Source organism: Sander vitreus, chromosome 5 (genome assembly GCF_031162955.1).
Source record: "Sander vitreus isolate 19-12246 chromosome 5, sanVit1, whole genome shotgun sequence".
Taxonomy (NCBI): domain Eukaryota; kingdom Metazoa; phylum Chordata; class Actinopteri; order Perciformes; family Percidae; genus Sander; species Sander vitreus.
In genome coordinates, this window is record NC_135859.1 from 16905456 (window position 1) to 16924766 (window position 19311).

The 19311-nt window shown below is 38.6% G+C and overlaps 2 protein-coding genes across 2 annotated transcripts; both read left to right on the top strand.

Moving 5' to 3' along the window:
* Positions 1–150: 150 nt before the first annotated feature.
* tctn2 (tectonic family member 2) lies at positions 151–5459 on the top strand. The gene is made up of 18 exons (XM_078250722.1): positions 151–338; positions 540–653; positions 870–940; positions 1132–1333; positions 1416–1516; positions 2194–2393; positions 2501–2621; positions 2732–2885; positions 2993–3070; positions 3157–3279; positions 3387–3461; positions 3556–3654; positions 3780–3897; positions 3972–4075; positions 4255–4402; positions 4570–4713; positions 4830–4918; positions 5091–5459. The coding sequence occupies exons 1-18, from the start codon at positions 236–238 to the stop codon at positions 5198–5200; spliced, it is 2154 nt and encodes a 717-aa protein (XP_078106848.1). The 5' UTR covers positions 151–235; the 3' UTR covers positions 5201–5459.
* Positions 5460–6636: 1177 nt separating this feature from the next.
* On the top strand, positions 6637–19227 carry atp6v0a2b (ATPase H+ transporting V0 subunit a2b). The gene is made up of 20 exons (XM_078250721.1): positions 6637–7197; positions 7548–7626; positions 7984–8081; positions 8306–8443; positions 8583–8680; positions 9133–9259; positions 10462–10544; positions 10627–10720; positions 11374–11586; positions 12037–12187; positions 13677–13816; positions 13914–14071; positions 14281–14371; positions 15801–15919; positions 16007–16217; positions 16353–16472; positions 16600–16719; positions 16836–16953; positions 17227–17398; positions 17503–19227. The coding sequence occupies exons 1-20, from the start codon at positions 7081–7083 to the stop codon at positions 17603–17605; spliced, it is 2550 nt and encodes an 849-aa protein (XP_078106847.1). The 5' UTR covers positions 6637–7080; the 3' UTR covers positions 17606–19227.
* Positions 19228–19311: the final 84 nt, after the last annotated feature.

Sequence of the window (19311 nt, forward strand, 5' to 3'; positions counted from 1 at the left end):
TGACACGAGGACAACCCGTAGAAACATGTTTATTGTGCAAAGGTTTTTAATAGCCCGGACTGAAGTTATATCCATCTACCATTCCAGGCCAGATGAGGTCGCTGTTGTGCAATTAAGTATATTTTTTTTCCCCAGAAGAAAAATGCATAAAGCTGTGATTCGTTTAAGATCTGCGTTGCCAAGACATCACGTACAGTTTACAAATATGTCGACTTTATAATCCGAAGTAAACCAAATGGCTAATTTAGATAATCTGTTATTTTCCCAAGTATCCATTTCACGCCAGCTCACATGTGTTTTACTGTTAATTTCCTTGGCTCACACTCAAAACATTGTCGGTAAGACTTTAACATTTATAACGCTAACGTTAAATATATGCACAGTTCAACGCTAAAGAACTAGCCGAGAGCTAGCAGGGACGTTAGACAACCGTGCTAAGGTTAAAAGTTACGTCAGTTGAATTACTCATTAAATAATGTTATGAAGCTAACATGTGAAGCAGTAACCTTAAACAGAAATGTTACCGTTATGTTGACCAGTTTTCCAGCCGTCCCGTCTCACTGCAACTGGACCAGCGGTCACTGCACTTCTGCTCGGAAACACATCCGACATCTCTTTGAATCTGAGGACACTATCTTCATCTAATACAACAGGTACAATCTATAAAAATGTCTGCCTATAACAGCGTCATTCACCTTGTATGTGTTTTAGGAGTTTGTTAAATTAAGTAGCCAGAATATATCATTCTCCAGTGTAGTAGCTCACTAAAAGAGAGAAGGAAAGCAAAGATGTGGCTACATTGTGATTGTGTAGTCTGCTGTCATTTTAGACAGATTTGGTGGTTGGTGATGGTTTGTTTTCTTTTACAGGAAGCGTTGGATCTCCATCATGTGAAGCTGAGGTAACACAGTGGGTGCTCACAAGAGAGCAGGTGGGCAAGGTAAGAAACCAATCTTACAGTGATCATTTCCATTATATTTTACAGATAATGTTAAAAAATAATGTTTGAATGGGGCTGTTAATCTAATAAAAAAAATAAAAAAAACTCACAATTAATTTAATAGAGCTGATATTATTGTGTTAACATCCATTTTTCTTCATGCCTCATGTTTGTTTCATTTGTTGCCCCAGACTGCAGTTCGGATTCAGCTGAGCCTGAATAAAAGTCTGCGTTTGTGTGGTAGGAATGAGGCAGACACAAACTGCTGTCCAAAGCCACTGTGTGTCCTGGAGACCCTTCAGGTGACTGCCTGTGTGGGCAGTAAACCTCAGGCATCACTGCTGATCCAGACCAAGATACACGCTCTGTTGGTTCCTGCTAATGCTGGATCTGGTAATTCAAATGAATCTTATTTCATCATAATGGACCTTCATAGGGAGTGCCACATTTTTTATAAATCTCCTATTCGTTTCAGATAATAAAACAGTCATTCCAAACCAAGTGTACCAACCACTGGGCTCTTGTCCCTGTGACCTCACATTTAGAGCCTGTGATGTACGCTGCTGCTGTGACAAGGTATTTACAGTCATGTAAATGTACACATCCAGGATACTATGCATCCTGATAAAGTTCCCTTGGCCTTTGGAATTAAAATAGCCCCACATCATCACATACCCTTCACCATACCTAGAGATTGGCATGGTTTTATTTCAGTTAGCCTAATAGCTGTTTTGATTTGCATTGAGAGATGATTTTATGGAAAGTACCCCATGCCAGTCTCTAGGTATGGTGAAGGGTATGTGATGATATGGGGCTATTTTAATTCCAAAGGCCAAGGGAACTTTATCAGGATGCATAGTATCCTGGATCCATGAAATAACTGGCCTTTAAAAATAACAATCTGCCTGCCTCTATGGGAATTTAACATAGGGGTGTACTTACTTATGCCCCCTGTATTTTAAGGAAAAACATTTATTTATTTACGATACATTATTCATTCACAAAGAAAATTGGTGTCCTTAAAGATTGGATTTTTCCTCGTTTTTTTAATTAAGGCATTAAGATCATTTTCCAAAAGATGATTTTTTTTATTCCTCTTTTTAGTCAACTTTAGCATGGATGTCCTAATTTTTTCACATGACTGTACATCTCTCACTCTATTACATTCTTTTAACAAGAGAACAGTGCATGTTAGACAAATGTATGTCTTCTGTAGTATTTAACAATGAAATATTTGTCTTTCTCTCTAACAGGACTGTTCCATTGAAGATTTGAAGCTGTTTGTGTCCCACTGTCTCCCAGGGCCCTTTGGTGGACAGGTCTCTCCTGCTCCAGATTATCAGTGCTCTGTGCAGTCCTTTAAAAACTCCCCAGATTGGTTTCCAATTTTATGTGTCAATTCTCCACCTGAAAACAACCCTTACCTTGGGCTATTTTACCAGGGAAACACAATGTGAGAAAGGATTGAATATATGGTTTGTTTTTTATGATTGTGTATTTCTTTTATATGTTTTTGTGTCATGTTTTCATCATTGATCTTTTGCCTTTCAACATGTCTAGCACATCTAAACCTGGCCCGTCCTTCCAAAGGCCAGTTTTGTCAGCTCCAGTGCCAGGTAGTGTTTATATACAAGGAAGTCCCATTTTCTTAATGAATGACCAGTACTTCACTGTTCCCCAGGTTAGTTGTGTGTATTTTGTTTTTTAATACAGTTTTTTGAGACTATATTTTGCATTGTATGTGTTGCCAGAGTTGTAACATCTAATGCCTTGTATAATTCTGTTCCCCAGAAGGTGCTCGGGCGGTGTGTAAACAGTGCTCCTGTAGCATTTTTGAGAAATTTCAAAGTCAACTGTGTAACTGTGCTACGCTCCTGTCCAACTGGATCTCCCTTACAGACACTACCAACAAATTTGAGGACTAAAGTGAAGAATGGGCAAGGGGGTATGTTTTACCTGCTAAACGTGCTGTAGCAGTGCTTTGATACGTTCTAGACCTCTTTGAATCTATGTGCCTTTAAATAATTTATCTATTTATTTTATGTATTCCAGGTGATGTTATAGTGGATGTAATCGATGAAGTGACCATTGACACGAGGCAGTTTATTTCAAGCACAGATGCCTCTTCAGGTACGGAGATTACAACATATCGTAACAAAAACAACTTAAACTAAAAATGAACCTTAATGTTGAAACCTGTTAATATTTCTCTGAAGATGAGGAGCTAGTCTGTGAGAACGTGACCTTAGCGCTGGATTATAAATTCTACTGGAAAGGAAATGGCATCACAAGTATCACACTGACTCACACTGTTGGGACTATCACTTTTAATAGTAGTGGTAAGTGCCAATAACGCTGGTCCATGGTTTGGCTGATCACCAGTCATAGTTGATAGATATGTTTGATATAATTTGGGCTCATTTCTTCTCTTCTGTCTTCCGAACAGTTGCCATAACTACAAGGTATTCTGCCGTGTTTCTAAATGGAGAATTCATGGTTGAGCCCAACTCAGGGAACCCAGGTGAGAGCAAGATCAGATACTTTGTTCTGAGAAGAGTTGTGGAAATAAACTGTACCTATTACAGTGGGTAACACACAAACACTGTAAATGGCAGGTTATCAGGTGGGAAGGCCTGTTATTGCTGGAATTGTGGACACTTTGGACAATAATACAGGCTCAGTACAGAGGACGTCAATCAATCTTTGGAAACCAGGTAAAGCCCACTAAGTCATGTTGTTGATTACTGGCTCACTGTATGTAGCATAATAGTAAGGTATGTATATTTCAATCAAAACAAGTTATCTAAAAGACAACACCAATTTCTGATCTGGCTAACAGTGAGTGATGGACTCTGTTCCACTGCTGAGACGAAACCAGTTCTGTTTGGGGAGAATTCAACATCAGGATGTCTGCTACCTGTCAGCCAACACAATCTGACTCAGTGTAGTCTCCTGAGGTCAGTTGCTCAGCATGAGTTCATGTGTGATCTATCTTTGTGCTGGGTAAAATACCATGTTTGTTTTCCTTTAGAGAGACTGTTACTTCTCTCCAGGCTGCTTTGATTACAGCCACAAATGTAGCAAAGAGTGGAAACCCAGATCCTCTAACTATGACAGACTGGGTGAACATATCCTGTAAGTAGATGGTCCAATGTAACAGTTCATGCAAAGTTTTCTTTTTGTACAGTTCATGTATGCTTGTGTAATGAGATCAAACATTTGTTAATACTAATTTATTTGTTCTATACTTTTATGTTACTAACACTTCTTATTTTCATTCCAACTACATGCTACACGCAAAATATAAATTCCAGTTGTGACACATAACTCAAGCACAACTATGGAAGATACCATAAGTTCATGTCACAGGGTTCCATCCCACCAGCATATCCATGTTTGGAGTCTTATCTCTGGCATGGTAGAAGGCATACCTCAAAGGGATATCCAGGCTTTGCAAGTAAGGTGTGTATCAGTGTGTATCAGGTGTATACTCATTGCAATACACAGTGTAATTTGGATTCTCAATTCAGGAGGAGCTGTTGATCATAGGTCACCATATGTTTAAACTCCCATTCTTATTGTAAGTCATGAAAATCAAGAATTACTTTACTTACTTTGACCATTTGTAGCTACATCCTGTCTCCCTGGGCACTGGATTGTGGAGGAGGTGATGTCTCTCAATGTGTGGACCCAATGGAGACTCAGTTGTTTCCCATCACCTCCTCAGTCACCTTTACTGACATTCCTGTCAACACAGGACCACCAAAAACCAGGCAAGACTGACCTTTATAAAGAGAGTTGATAACTTGAACCAAATACCCAGATAAAATGTATGAGCTGCCTGACTGATTCTAAGAGTGTGATGATCTGTTTTTATTTTTTACCTCAGGTTTCAGATCAACTTTACAGAGTATGACTGTAACAGGAATGATGTGTGTTGGCCTGAGCTCGCCTTCCCCATCACCAAGTATTACACAGGTGGGAATTTATCTCGTCCGAGGTAATCTGTCCAATGTTTTGTTATCTCCTGTAGTTGATTCAGTAAATTGGAACTACAGCTGTGAAACATTTCTGTGAGAATCACTGCTTAAGTATGATAATGGATCCTGACAGTACCATTACTGACTTATTTTACCTTTATCCTCCCCAGGTGAGCCATATTCTCAGTCGCTGGCTAAGGGACTTATCTTAGTTTTCTTCTTTATCACTGCCTCGATTCTTGGGACTCCATGGAGACAAATCCGACAGGCGTGGAACTAGTGCCACTCTCAAAAACTCTGAGAAAATGCTGAGAAAACACAAAGTAAAAGAAATGTGGAGGAAGACACAGATGGATGGGCTAATGGGAGAGTGAGAGGCTAAACAAGATTAATTGAAATTTCTCTGAAATGTAATTACACCTAATTACAATGGACATTATTTATAATGATATTGTTTTTACATGTTTATTATATGTTTGTGGGAATGTAAATAGTTGTATTTGTGCAACATTTTGTAATAAAAATATTTTTTTCTATCACTTTTTTTAGGCTCAATCCCTCGACATACTTTTGATCACATTCTTATTGCTAGGTTTGAAAAGTGGCTAGTCCTCTCCGTGCAATCGTACAATTTTAGATGTTACCCCAAGGGGTCATCATCCACCCACAAGCACAATCTTGTTTCAATGTTATGCAAAAAACACCAAACATAACAAAGCTGCTGCTGCCTCTAGATGCCTTTACTGCCTCTGACCTCAATGTATGGAATACTCAATATTTCATCCAGCTCATCATGCTATTGGTTCTATTTTTCCGAAGACTAAGATGCATCGCATTTGTCTTGTCTCCTTGTTCCCCCTCATTTGCATCTTTTTTTTACATGTCTTAGTGCCTTCTAATTACAATTACAACCTGGGCCTTCAAAAATGTGTACCGTGCCCGTAAAAGGTTAATCCAGCCATGTTAATAAGGGTTTATTCTTGCAGAGTATCTGAATAATATTTGCAGAATATACAATCATTGTGTGGTTAATTACTAGTGGTGGGCGGATCGATCCAATATCGATACAAACATTGGTATACCAGTGTAATGAGATCGAGATCGAGCAGAAGAATGGCAGAGAGGAATAGGAGCGCTGTATGGCTATATTTTCAGGCCCAAAATGAAACAACGGCAAGCTGTATAATTTGTAAAAAAGGGTGTAAAATACAGTGTTAACACAACAAATTTATACAAGCATATGAATATTCTGTCCTGGGTTTTAATTTATTAATAATCCAAATCAGGTCATGAAAATTCATTCAGATTTAGCAATTTGATGATGAATCCACCTTAATTATTAAAAAGTATATGTATCGTATCGGTGATACTGGCCCTGTATTTACTTGGCATCGGATCAATACCAAATTTTGCAGTATCGCACACCACTATTAATTACAAATACCATCGCCCATTATATAATTATTCACTAAATATTGTCCCCCATGAGATAATCATTCACTAGTTCAGTATTACTTTCACCAAGTGGTTTACATACCTTTTTACCAACTCAGACTTAGTGTACCCTGCATGTGTCAACATTATTGACTGTTAATAGTCTATAGTTTACATTCCCCTTCAGACAGTTAAGTCATGGTTGACAGTAAATGTGTAGTGCGCAGACTCCTGAGGGTGGTGGTGATTGGTCAAAGGTACATTCACTGCTGTGGAAGTTGATTGTATTCAACAGTGTGGCGTGACGTGGAGTTATGGACATGGCAAGCGGACGTCTGCTAAAAACTTCACAAACTATGAGAAGAGTCGTGACTACATCTTTGGATATGTAACGTCAGCGGTCTTTATACCGGTTGCCTCACAATTTCAGATTCAACTTTGACCAAACAAGTTTTTCATCCAAGAATTAACAACACAGCGCGCCGGCTAGCCATTAACGTTAGCTAACGTTAACAGGAACAGCCTCTGTTGTAGCGATATCTATCTAAAGTTAGCGTCATGCAAATCAAATAACGTTATTGTATTATCACCGTAGCCAAAAACATGAAAAACTTGACTAATCGCAGTGCTATAGTGCTATAGTTCACAGAAACCTCAGTAGTTAGCTTGCTAATACTAGCACGTCGGCTTTACGTTAGCAGGTAAATATCCGAGCGAACTGTCAAAATGTGCTCTCTGCTCAGAGGTGAAGAGATGTGTCTGGCCCAACTGTTTCTGCAGTCTGGGTCAGCATACGACTGCATCAATGAACTTGGAGAACTGGGGCTTGTGGAGTTCAGAGACGTAAGTGCCCCAAAAACGATTTTGATCTCCTGAAACACAGTAATGTCTCGCTTTGAAAGTTACAGCATAGTTTGCAAAACATCGAAAGGACTCGACAAAGTACAAGCATCTAACTGTACCTGTGTGTTTGTCGGAGATTCTATAACATTTGTCATTAGCTTTTACTTCATATGAAAGCAGACGTTGCCATTTATCTTGTAACTTACAAAAGGATGTCCCATAGATCATAGCTGTTGTAAAAATGCTGCTGTAAAGAGGTCCGTACAGGTACTTCCTGTATGGTATATGGTGGTTTGTCCTGAAGATATTGGTATGTTTCAAGATTCTTCATCATTCATGTCTTGTTTCAGCTCAATCCCAGTGTTAACGCATTCCAACGAAAACATGTCAATGAGATCAAAAAGTGTGAAGAGATGGAGAGGATCCTTGGTAAGGATATATTGATCTTTAATATACAGTATGGCAATAACCCTATCTATCTCTTCATTGAGTTTAAGTTGTAGTCAAGCTTTGAGCAGGACAGACATGATTAGGACAGGCTGTGATGGGACTGTAGAAGCAAAGCAGGAGTACAAGAAGCCACAGAAAACCTTCTCATTGAATTGAATTGAGAGCCAGTGACCCTACAGTCATGAGACATGTCAGCTGGTTGTAGATTTTGGTGAATGAAATGCCGTTCTCAAATTATTATTAGATTAAGAGAAGAGAGTAACACACTGTCAGACTTTGAAACATTTAAAAACTGTCTTTTTGTGTCCTTTAAAGATTGCTGTTTATTTTTAACAGGATACCTTCTGAGAGAGGTCAAGAAAGCAGATATTTCACTGCCAGAAGGAGATGTTAACCCAGTGGCCCCTCTACCCAAGCACGCCATGGCTATAATGGTTAGTTACTTGCTTATCTATATGATTTGGGCATTTTTCCTGGAGAGCGTAAACATCAGTGTTGAGTTAATGCCACTGCAACTAAATGAATGTAGTGAAGTACTTTCTCTACTGTATGTAGAACACTGAATCTTACATTGTTCTGCTCTAGTATGTGTTACCATCATAATTATTATTGCTCTTATGTCCATTATCATTGGGTGTATATGTGTGTGTGTTCACAGGAACAGCTGCAGAGGCTAGAAGTGGAGTTAGGTGAAGTCACCAGGAATAAAGAGAAGCTGCAGAGGAATCTGCTGGAGCTGACCGAGTACACACACATGCTGCGCACCACCCGCAACTTTGTTCAGAAAACGTCGGAGGTTAGTGTGTCATTCTGTCATGTAGCTGGATTCTTTACACACACATTTTTTTTTTTTACGATATGGCAATTAGAATCTGGTCTTTGATTTTATTTTGATTCTCTTCTTTACTTTCCTTGCATCTTGTCTTTACTTTTAGCGAGAGCCCCTACAAGTCCAGTATGAGGAGTTTCCTTTCCTAGAAAAAGACACACTGATGGACTACAGCAGCATGCAGAGGCTAGGAGCCAAACTGGGGTGAGGGATGAGATTTTGCCAACCATATCAACATTACGTTTGTTATCGTTTCAACTTGGAATTTAATTCATTCATTTAATTAATTTTTTTGATTTATTGTTGAGTTGGAAGTGGGCACTTTGTTTGTCACAGTTTACCAGTTTTCACAAATGTCATGACATTTTTAAAATGAAATTGTGATATCCTTTGATTTTCAATTCACAATAATATAATGAGGAAAAAGTAAATGGGTACACACAGCTGCTGTTGCTACACATTTGAAGAAAGTTGAATATGAGGCAAGTTGCACTTTTATTCTCATTTTCTGTGCCCTCTCTGTCTCCCATTAGTCTTTTGACATGCATGCGCACTATACAAACAGTACACATACAAACAGGAAGTCTAAAAGTGTGTGTACTCTAGTAAGCACATGCGTTAGGCTGTTTGTGAATGTTCTCCTTATTCTCTTGCAGTTTCATTTCTGGGCTTATTCAGAGGACGAAGATTGAGGCCTTCGAGCGGATGCTTTGGAGAGTTTGTAAAGGCTACACCATCCTCAGCTACGCTGAAGTCGAGGAGTATTTGGAAGATCCTGACACGGTAGGTTTTTTCAAAGTTAACTTTGTCCACTATTTATGACTTTTGCTACAGTATGTCTTCTTTGCATGACAATGAGAAATACAAATGTCAACAGGGAAGACAGAAAAAACATTTGCATAAAGTACATACTGGTACAAAGTTTATTTAACACACTTTGGGCCCCATCTGAGAAATACTTGATTGGATCTGAACTACTATATCCACGCACATGATAAGTACTTTAGTGGGACTAATATTTTCTATTTCCATAATTTTTGTAGGCAAAATCAATGTGCAATGAAAATGAATTATAAGCTGTTAAAATATATCCTTAGCATGTTTCATACCGTGTTCATAGCCATGACATTGCAAAGAAACCGTATTTTACTTCTGGACAATATAATTAGAATAATAGTAAAATATGAAATATTCCAACACAGTTTGTATTTTCAACATTTTACAATTTTTTCTATAACAGCAGTTTAGCATAATAGAAAACACATATGTTCTTGATGTTACATGGTGCATGGTGTTAAATATTGTTAAAATATATTATTGTCACTTCCTTTTTTTTGTGTAGTGTTGCCACCGTATAGTTTGTTAAGAAATAGTGGCGATGACTGGGTATTTTAAAGAACTGCAAATGACAAAAAGGAAGGCAAATCCTGAAACGGTAAATGTTAAATAATGTGAAATTGATAAAGACACTGGTGAAGCTGTGAAGTCTGTTCTCGTCCTTTTTGCTGTTGTCATAAACAACGAGTGCTGTGATCTTGTCTGTTCACATAGAGGGACAGCACTAATCCACTTATCCATTTCCTCTGCTTGACCAGAAGGCAGGCATGCAGGGCTGCCACTGATCACTAGTGGAATGTCAGGACATACTTTCACTGACGGAAAATCAGGAAAATGTACAAGCAATGTTAACGTGTTGACAACGGCAGTCATGCTTTTCAAAAATCCAGTATAGAAAGCAGTGCTGTTCAGCTGCTGTTTCCAAGATCAATAATTAACTTTAAATCTCCAGTACTTTTTAGTTTTGTTTAGGTAAAGAATAGCTTCATTTCATTTTAATGAAATGAACAGAAGATGTAACAATCACTTCAAAAAAAAACATATGCGCCCAAAATGCCACTCCTTTTTTAAATTTCTTTATTGATGGAACATCTGGGTCTTATCATTGATTGATATATAAAAAACTTCCTCTTATGCTCTATCTGCAGGGTGAGCCTACCAAAAGTGTAGTGTTCCTGATCTCTTACTGGGGAGACCAAATTGGTCAGAAAGTGAAGAAGATCTGTGACTGGTAATTATTCCACAATACTTTGTCTCATGGTTTTTGCTTTAGTAGTAGTGAGTTTTTAATAACATACTTTCTTCCTCCACAGCTACCACTGTCACTTGTATCCCTATCCCAGTAGCAATGAGGAGAGGACTGATGTCGTGGAAGGACTAAGAACTCGCATTCAGGACCTGCACACAGTATGTCTATTATGCGATTATGCAGATGTTTAATTAGTGACAGGAAAAGGTCACTGTGTCTGTTTGTCATTCACTAAAAGTTTACTTGTAAATGTGTTTGCTGTCATCTCTCTGTTAAAATATAAGCTCTCCTGTTTTTTTCTTCTTCCTGGTGGTGGGTTTATAGGTCAAGGAATACAACATTTTCCAAAACAAGCTTGTCAGAAAATCTTGTTTTCCATGAATCGCAGTACACGCTGTAAAGATGTTTCATTTGAACCAGTCTTTTGTGGTCAAATAACTAAATTAAATGGCTGATTTGTTTTCCAAAATATGAACCCAATTTTCTCTTTGCGTGTGTCCGTCCTGGCAGTTATACTGTAGGGTCAGTTGAGTGAATCATTTGGTAGCTTTAACCCACTGTGACTGAAAAATAGAATTGCACTCGCCTCCTGTAGCACATGATCAACATGAGACCTCAGCTGAAAGTGCCTCTCTTTCATACATGCTTTTTTTTTCATCCCTTTCATCCCTATAAATTGTTTCTCCTGTCTGCTCTTTGCCTTTCTTATTCACACACAAAATCCTCAAAAATGGTTCTTGTTTAAAATGTGAATGTTCATTTATCTCTGTAAATGTTCTATGCGTAATCATGTATCGCTTGTTGTGTGCAGGTACTTCATAGGACAGATGACTACCTGAAACAGGTCTTGATGAAGGCCTCAGAATCCGTCTACACCTGGGTCATCCAGGTCAAGAAGATGAAGGCCATCTACTTTATTCTGAACCTGTGTAGTTTTGATGTTACTAACAAGTGTCTGATCGCTGAGGTGTGGTGTCCTGTCAATGATATTCCCACGCTGCGGAGGGCCCTAGAAGAAGGATCGGTGAGGAAACTCTTAAACAGAGCTGCTTTAGTTCGACTTTGGCTTCACTGCAGGCTTTCTTTTGCTGTTTATTTAACCGGGGCCGTTGAGTATTGTTAACATAAAAGCAAGTACACAAGTACTTATTTTTGTTCCTGTTCAGTTTAAGAAAAAGACACTTTGCAAGACTTGGCGAGGGTACTGAAGGGCCACTGTTCTTTCAGATTGCAGGCTGACGAGGAAAGAGCGTGTATATGGGATAAAGAAATTCAAAGATGCCCTAACAGGAATAACCATTCCTTCAGAGGTTTATTTATCATGTTAAAAACAGTTGAACCACAAAGGCACATTACATAACATCTTTTTCTTGTTACATTTTTTTGAGGTACATGCTGCCTATTTTGCAGTAATAATAAGACGTGGTAAAATTAGTTTATGACAACATGCTGACATTTTGATTTGATATTTCAGAGAAAAAGCGGAGCGACAGTCCCTTCCTTTGTCAATCGTATCCCCACCAACGACACTCCCCCTACCTTGATAAGGACCAACAAATTTACCTCTGGCTTCCAGAACATTGTGGACGCCTATGGAGTTGGCAGTTACAGAGAGGTTAACCCTGGTGAGTGGCATCCTTTGTCGTTCTGTGATTTTCTTTTTTCAAAGATGTGACAGCAACATGAATGTGTCGCACAACAGCCTTTGAAGAAAAACAAAAGATTAAGATCCTTTTATTCTCCCTCCTGTGATAACGCATGCATAATGAAATCAAAATGTAATCCTGAACTGAACATGCCACCCATATATCCATTTATTTCTATGCCACCATTATAACTGCTGCTCTTATGTCTTTCTATAGTCACTTTATATATCGTTTAACTTTCCTGGTTTTACTTCAGATTTTTATTGTATATTTTTCTGTTCCAACTTGTGCTAACTCATCATTTTGTCATTTAGTTTTGTTGTTTTTGTGCCTTGTCTAGCTATTGCTAAATTGTAGGGCTGTCAAACGATTCATTTTTTTAATCGCGATTAATCGTCAAATTTCTATAGTTAATCACGATTAATCGCATGTTTTATCACATGAATAAAATTCTATTATTTTGCATTTCAGAACTGTTTTTAAGTACATATTAACAATGGAAAGCCATTCTTATCAGTGTATCTTAACTGGGAATCAAATGAATGCAAAGAAAGTTACTTTATGAACTTGACTTTAAGATTTGTAATTGTTTATTATTTATTTACTGTAAACAAAAGAAAAATGTGTGTGAAACTGTCATTATTGCACAATTCCTCCAAGTACCTAACCTAACTGAGATGTAACACTAACACTTTGCTTATACAGTACAAACAAAATGGTCCAAAAACCGGATGCCACAGCAGGATATTTGTAACCTTTACGTTTTTTCTAATAAGGAATGTAACAATTCTCCTGGACAGAAAAGGGGGTGGACAATGTCAAAAAAACAATACAAACAACACAGTCCTAAAACCGTATGCTGATGTACATAGTCAAAATAGTGTGCAGTAACTTCTAAATAATGGTGATTACTCACTGACGTCCATTGATCAACAGTTAATGAGACAGCGTTTGCAGCAGTCCCAGTTGGGCTGCTTCCTCCATGTCATACAGGCTGTGTATGCGTGAAACTACTGTCCCCCTCGACAACTTTTTAAAAGCAAACTTTCCATTCAGAATCTTATTGGCATCCATTTCGGCGTCTCGCGCTCACCATCCACTCAAAACGTAACATTAGCCTACTACTCTTCGGCTGGCTCGCAAGCCCAAACAAGTGTGTGCAGCGTGCCTGTTGTTTTTTGTTTCCGGTCTAGCTAGAGCCGGTGTGGTGTTGTAGTTTTTCTAACGTTACTAGTTGTTGCAACAACATGTGAAAAAAAACTACAAAGTTTGTTAGGCCAAAAAGAACGTTAATCTCGCGATAAAAAAATTGACGCCGTTAAAATGGGTTTGCGTTAACGCCGTTAATAACGCGTTTAACTGACAGCACTACTAAATTGTAATATCCTGTTGTCTCTATGTCCTTAATGTTTTATCTTTTAGAAGTGATACAGTATATAAATCTTTTTTTTCTCCTTCTAATTTGTAGCTCCTTTCACAATCATCACTTTCCCATTCCTGTTTGCTGTGATGTTTGGGGATCTGGGTCATGGAGTTATCATGGCTCTGTTTGCTCTCTGGATGGTGCTGTATGAGAACAACCGCAAACTTAAAAACACCAGGAATGAGGTAAGCGAGTACTCCAAAGCAATTGGTTACCTAATACTCATTGGTGTGGCATACAGTGGGTCTGAAGAATAATGAGTGATTTGATGTGTATGTGCAGATCTGGAACACATTCTTTGAGGGGCGTTATATCATCCTGATGATGGGCCTGTTCTCCATCTACACTGGCCTGATATATAACGACTGTTTCTCAAAGTCCCTTAACATCTTTGGTTCAGGATGGAGTGTGAAGGCCATGTTCGAAGCCAAAGTGTGGAAGTGAGTACTTCATGACAAGAAGGACTTCATTGTAACAGTAAAAGCAGCTTAGCATACATAGTTCATACGTATTTTCTTTACTTTTAAGAAATGTTATGAACAACCTATTTGGGAACCTGTTTGAAGATAAAAAAATATATATATAAGATGATATTTGTTTCCTAATGACCTACATTTAACACACTGGTGGTTTTATTTGTGCCTAACAGGGATGCTGATATCCATGGGAATCGTGTTCTCACTCTGGATCCAAATGTTACGGGAGTTTTCAAAGGACCATACCCTCTGGGAATTGACCCGGTGAGTTGAGAATATTAAAGGACTAGTCATCATGAATACATGGATTTTCTTATTGCTTCTCATCTTTGTGGTGGTTTTAAAGAGCCTACATCATACTCACAATTACAGTAAACACGTCACCAGGACACTTAAAGTTACACACGTACACATACACGAGCATATTTTTGTGTGCGTACAGCCGGACCTTTTCTCTCCTCATTCTGATTCCCCCAACCTCAGGATATTGGCTAATACCAATTAACGATTAGATGCAGTGCATTTTAAAATCTTTATTAATCACTGTGTGCAACAAAAGATTAACTTCTATGTGTGTAATTAAAAGTTCTTATCTATGAGATTTGAGACTTTCATACCATAGGCATAATGTTCAAATATTATTATATTAGTATAGTAACAACACGGACTACGAAACAGCCATTAATGTGGAGCAGTCATGTCTTCTGCTTAGAGATGCACCGATTACAACTTTCTAGGCTGATTCCGATTTTCTTTGAGTTAGGCCAGCCGATACCGATTTTAGCCGATTCCGATTTAATTTTTTCTAACCACTTTACAGCACACACAAATATTTATTTTCTATCTTTTCTTTAATAGAACATTTTGCACGGAACATAGAAAATTTTTTGAACAGATAATGGATCACTATAAAACAGAACTATATGACTTACTCCTGGTGTGGGAAATTCACACACCTAAATCTAAAGTGCAATGTTAGAACCATTTCCTTCTTTTCACATCCAATATCTAACTAAAAAAATGTGATTTTGGTTTTTGGTGTCGTCCCTCCACGCCCTACTTTTTACTTGCAGGTGTTGCATATTGCAAACTTGTTATCTTCTGCACACACGCTGAAGAATTTCCAAACAGCTGACATGTTGCAGGTTAATTCACGAGGTTCCCTACATGTTCGAGAATAGCGCGGACACGTGCTTCACACCGCGAGCGGGTTCGCGCGACACACGGTGGAAAAGTTGAGAGAAAGGAAAAAGAGACTGTGCTGCCGCGTCTGTGGGTGCGTCCTTGAAAACTGTAACTCGTATAACTTATGTTGTCAGTGAATTGTAGCATTGACCGGCATGAAATCGGTATATATCAGACTGACCTGCCGGTCACCGGTCATGGCCGAGCACGTGAAAACCGGCCAATTCCGGTCACCGGCCGTTCTATCGGTGCATCTCTACTTCTGCTGATACAGTAAATTGGATCAGTGCACCGGTATTAACAGTAGGTTATTTGCTTGATTAGCGCTAATGTTACTCACACAGAGTGTGGAAGTTATTGAATCAGTTGTGTCGAAATAACATTATTAGATCCCTGCAGGAACAATTATGCCATCCTTACATGGCTGAAGCAATGAACAAAACATGGCTAGCTTTGTGTAATACTACCCATTGTATAATGCAGTATATGTCATCTTTGTGTTGCACAGATTTGGAACTTGGCATCCAACCGCCTTACATTTCTGAACTCCTATAAGATGAAGATGTCAGTGATATTGGGTGTCATACACATGAGCTTTGGGGTCATCCTGAGCACTTATAATTACTTGTAAGTAGTTTATTTTACCTTTTTAATGGCCTTAATTTTACATGTTATAGTTTTAATAGCCTGCCTTATTTTTTTCAACGAAAACAGGCACTTTAGGAAGAAGCACAGCCTATATCTGGTATTTCTCCCTGAGCTCCTGTTCCTGCTGTGTCTGTTTGGCTACCTGGTGTTCATGATATTCTACAAGTGGCTGGTCTTCACTGCTAAGGACTCCAGACTGGCTCCAAGCATCCTCATCCACTTCATAAACATGTTCCTCATGCAGGGTGATGGAGTGCAGCCCCTCTACCCGGGACAGGTGAGAAGCTAATGTAAAGCTCCAACCCTATAACTTATGTCCCTGTTCTTACTAAAAGGATTAAGTCTAAAGTTATTTAAAAAACACTGAGACTGATCATAACAGTGTAATGCAATATTGTTTTGCTTCTTCCAGACTGGCCTGCAGGTATTTTTGGTGGTCATTGCTGTTCTTTCTGTGCCTGTCTTACTCCTGGGGAAACCTGTCTACCTTTATTGGTTACACAATGGAAGCCACCGCCTAGGAATGTACAGGGTGAGAGTTTGAACTTCATGTCTGACTGGGAAGGTTTGCATACTGTCTGAAATAGCGTATGTTTCGAAATATTTTTTCTCTGACTGTAAAATATACACATTTAAGTAGTTTCTCTGTTTGTTCTAAGGGTTATGAGCGTGTGCGGCGTAACAGTGAAGAGGAGCTCTACCTGATGAGGGCTCATGATATGGAGGAGGGCAGCAGTCACAGTGATCTCTCCACTAGCGGGGAGCGCCAGACAGAGGAGGTCAGCAAAACAACTGGATAGTTATCCATTAATCTTAAACTTCCTTATAAGCAACCGTTGTTACTTGTTTCTGGTTTCAGACAGTGATTCTGACTTGTTTTGTTTTGTTGTGATAGTTTGACTTTGCAGATGAGTTCCTTCATCAGGCCATCCACACTATAGAGTATTGCCTGGGTTGCGTCTCCAACACAGCTTCCTACCTAAGGCTCTGGGCTCTGAGCCTGGCACATGCCCGTGAGTATGATGGTTTGAAACCTGTACAAGCACCACCACCCCCCTCCCAAAATACATTTCCTCAAAAATGTCATTATTTACCTGTTGTTACCTTATTTTATACATTCCAACAGCACTCAGGCATAGTCAAAAAATAATAATAATAGGGTTGTGGCCCCTTTTTTCAACAAATGTAGACCAATGAGAGGCCTGAGATCAGCCCAAATATGCTTAGTCTCCGTTTGTTGTAATTCCCTAAATGGATGGTGCACATGCTTTTCTCTGCTTAAACAGAGCTATCAGAGGTGCTCTGGACCATGGTGATGCGAGTAGGACTACGAATGGACAACAGTCTCGGGGTTTTTTTCCTGGTGCCTGTGTTTGGCCTGTTTGCCGTTCTCACTGTGTCCATCCTCTTGGTAATGGAGGGACTGTCTGCATTCCTTCATGCCCTGCGGCTGCACTGGTAAGACTGATAACAATGAGCAAGTACTTGTCATTCATGGGACCATTGTGCTTGGGATTATCTCAATGTTTTATATTCATAGAAGCTGCTTGTTTCTTCCGCAGGGTGGAGTTTCAGAATAAATTCTACAGTGGGACTGGAGTCAAGTTTTGCCCCTTTTCTTTCTCTCTGCTGCCCTCCAGCTTTCAGCATGATGGCTTACTGTGAAGGGACTATCTGGTAATACTGTTAGGTGGTAAATTGAGCCAAAAAAGCCACCAGGTTCCCATGCTTATAAAGACATGTTCCAGAGAAGTCCTCAGGGGATTTAGATTTTTCTTGTCATCTTTTAAAAATGTCATGTAATTAAATTCTTTGGTTAGCTTCACACACTTTGGACTGAAACACACTGCCCTCCCGACAGTTTCAAGAACACAGACAGTACCGAGTGTACTGTTGAGGAATGTTTTCTTATTGCAAATGTATGTAACAGGGTGTTCTGTACCAGGATCAGTTTGTTTTACTGCACTTGTATGGAAAAACCACATCTGCCAAAATTGGAATAAATAATTAAAAGAGAGATACAATTTTAGTATGAGATAACTTAACACTACAGTAATAAGCAAATACATGGCCCCAAGGTTAGGTGACACAGCCAAAACTTATTATGATAAATGCATTGCTGGTTTTGGTCTTGTCATGGGATTTGCTCATTAAATAACATAAAATAGCATTACATTATAACATTATCCTTATTTCTTCATGTCTGTTTTCCCCCATTTCTTCTCATCTAGTTATTTTTGTCATTCATTTTGGCACAGTTGTGTACATTAATGCATTATTTTTTACTTTTTTCACTTTGTTTTTATTTTGGCAGATCTGGTTTTCATACACTGGGTAGTGAGCCCAGTTGCACTGACTGCCTTATGAAAGTACAACCAAATATCATTCTACAGTTTCCCTTGTGTTCTTACTTTGTGGTACCAAAATTACTGCAAAGCATCTTTTGACTTGTCAGTATTGAAGTGCCCGGGCAGGTGTGTGATGACTGATGTATATACTTTTACAGAATTATTTTTTAATTTATTATATTTTAAAATGTATCAGAATAAAGATAAATGTTAATGGGATATGATTTTCACTTCATGCATTCACAGTGTTGCCTATGCGTCTCACACTTACTGTACAATTTAACATTCCACACATTGTATCAGCTCTGCTAGTCAAGAACCCTTACTTTGAAAGAGCCTATGTCCATATTCAACATGGTGGCCAGGCTGTATTCAGTTTTATTAGGAGAACATTGAATGATGTTCTAATATCAGGCATTAGCAGTATTTGCTAATTAGTAAGTTGTTAGTATTGTATGGAATTGCTATTGGGATTTTTGCAAAGGGAAGTTAAAGAAGTTGTCATTGTTGCAATATTGAGATTATTCACTGGCACCACAATTTGCCAAGGGTTAGATCATAGAAATAAAATGTTATTTCTATGAAATAACATTTTATTTATATGGGTTAGATATTTAGACAAGGGTAAGGTACTGTCACATTTTTGAAAGTCATGACCTGTTTGTCAAGTTTTAATAGTGGAACAATATGGTGTTACATCTTGATGATACTAGTGGCAGTCGCTGTTTCGTTGAGCTGAGTGATGTTTGATTAATAATGATTTGCCTGTAGTTAACATTAAATTGTTATATGGGTTGGTTAAAGGGGTATGTTAATTTCTTCTAATGCAACCCTGATCATTTGTATATTAAGAATAATCTTTTTTATTGACAAACACTCCATGTTCTAATTCTTTTAAGAAAATCATCCTCATGCTGATAATAAATTCTATTTGTTTGAGTTGTTTTTTCCATCATATGTGTGTCCACCTTCGTTGAATGCATGCGCGCTCCCGTGGCCAGGGGCGCACTTTCTATCAGCAGC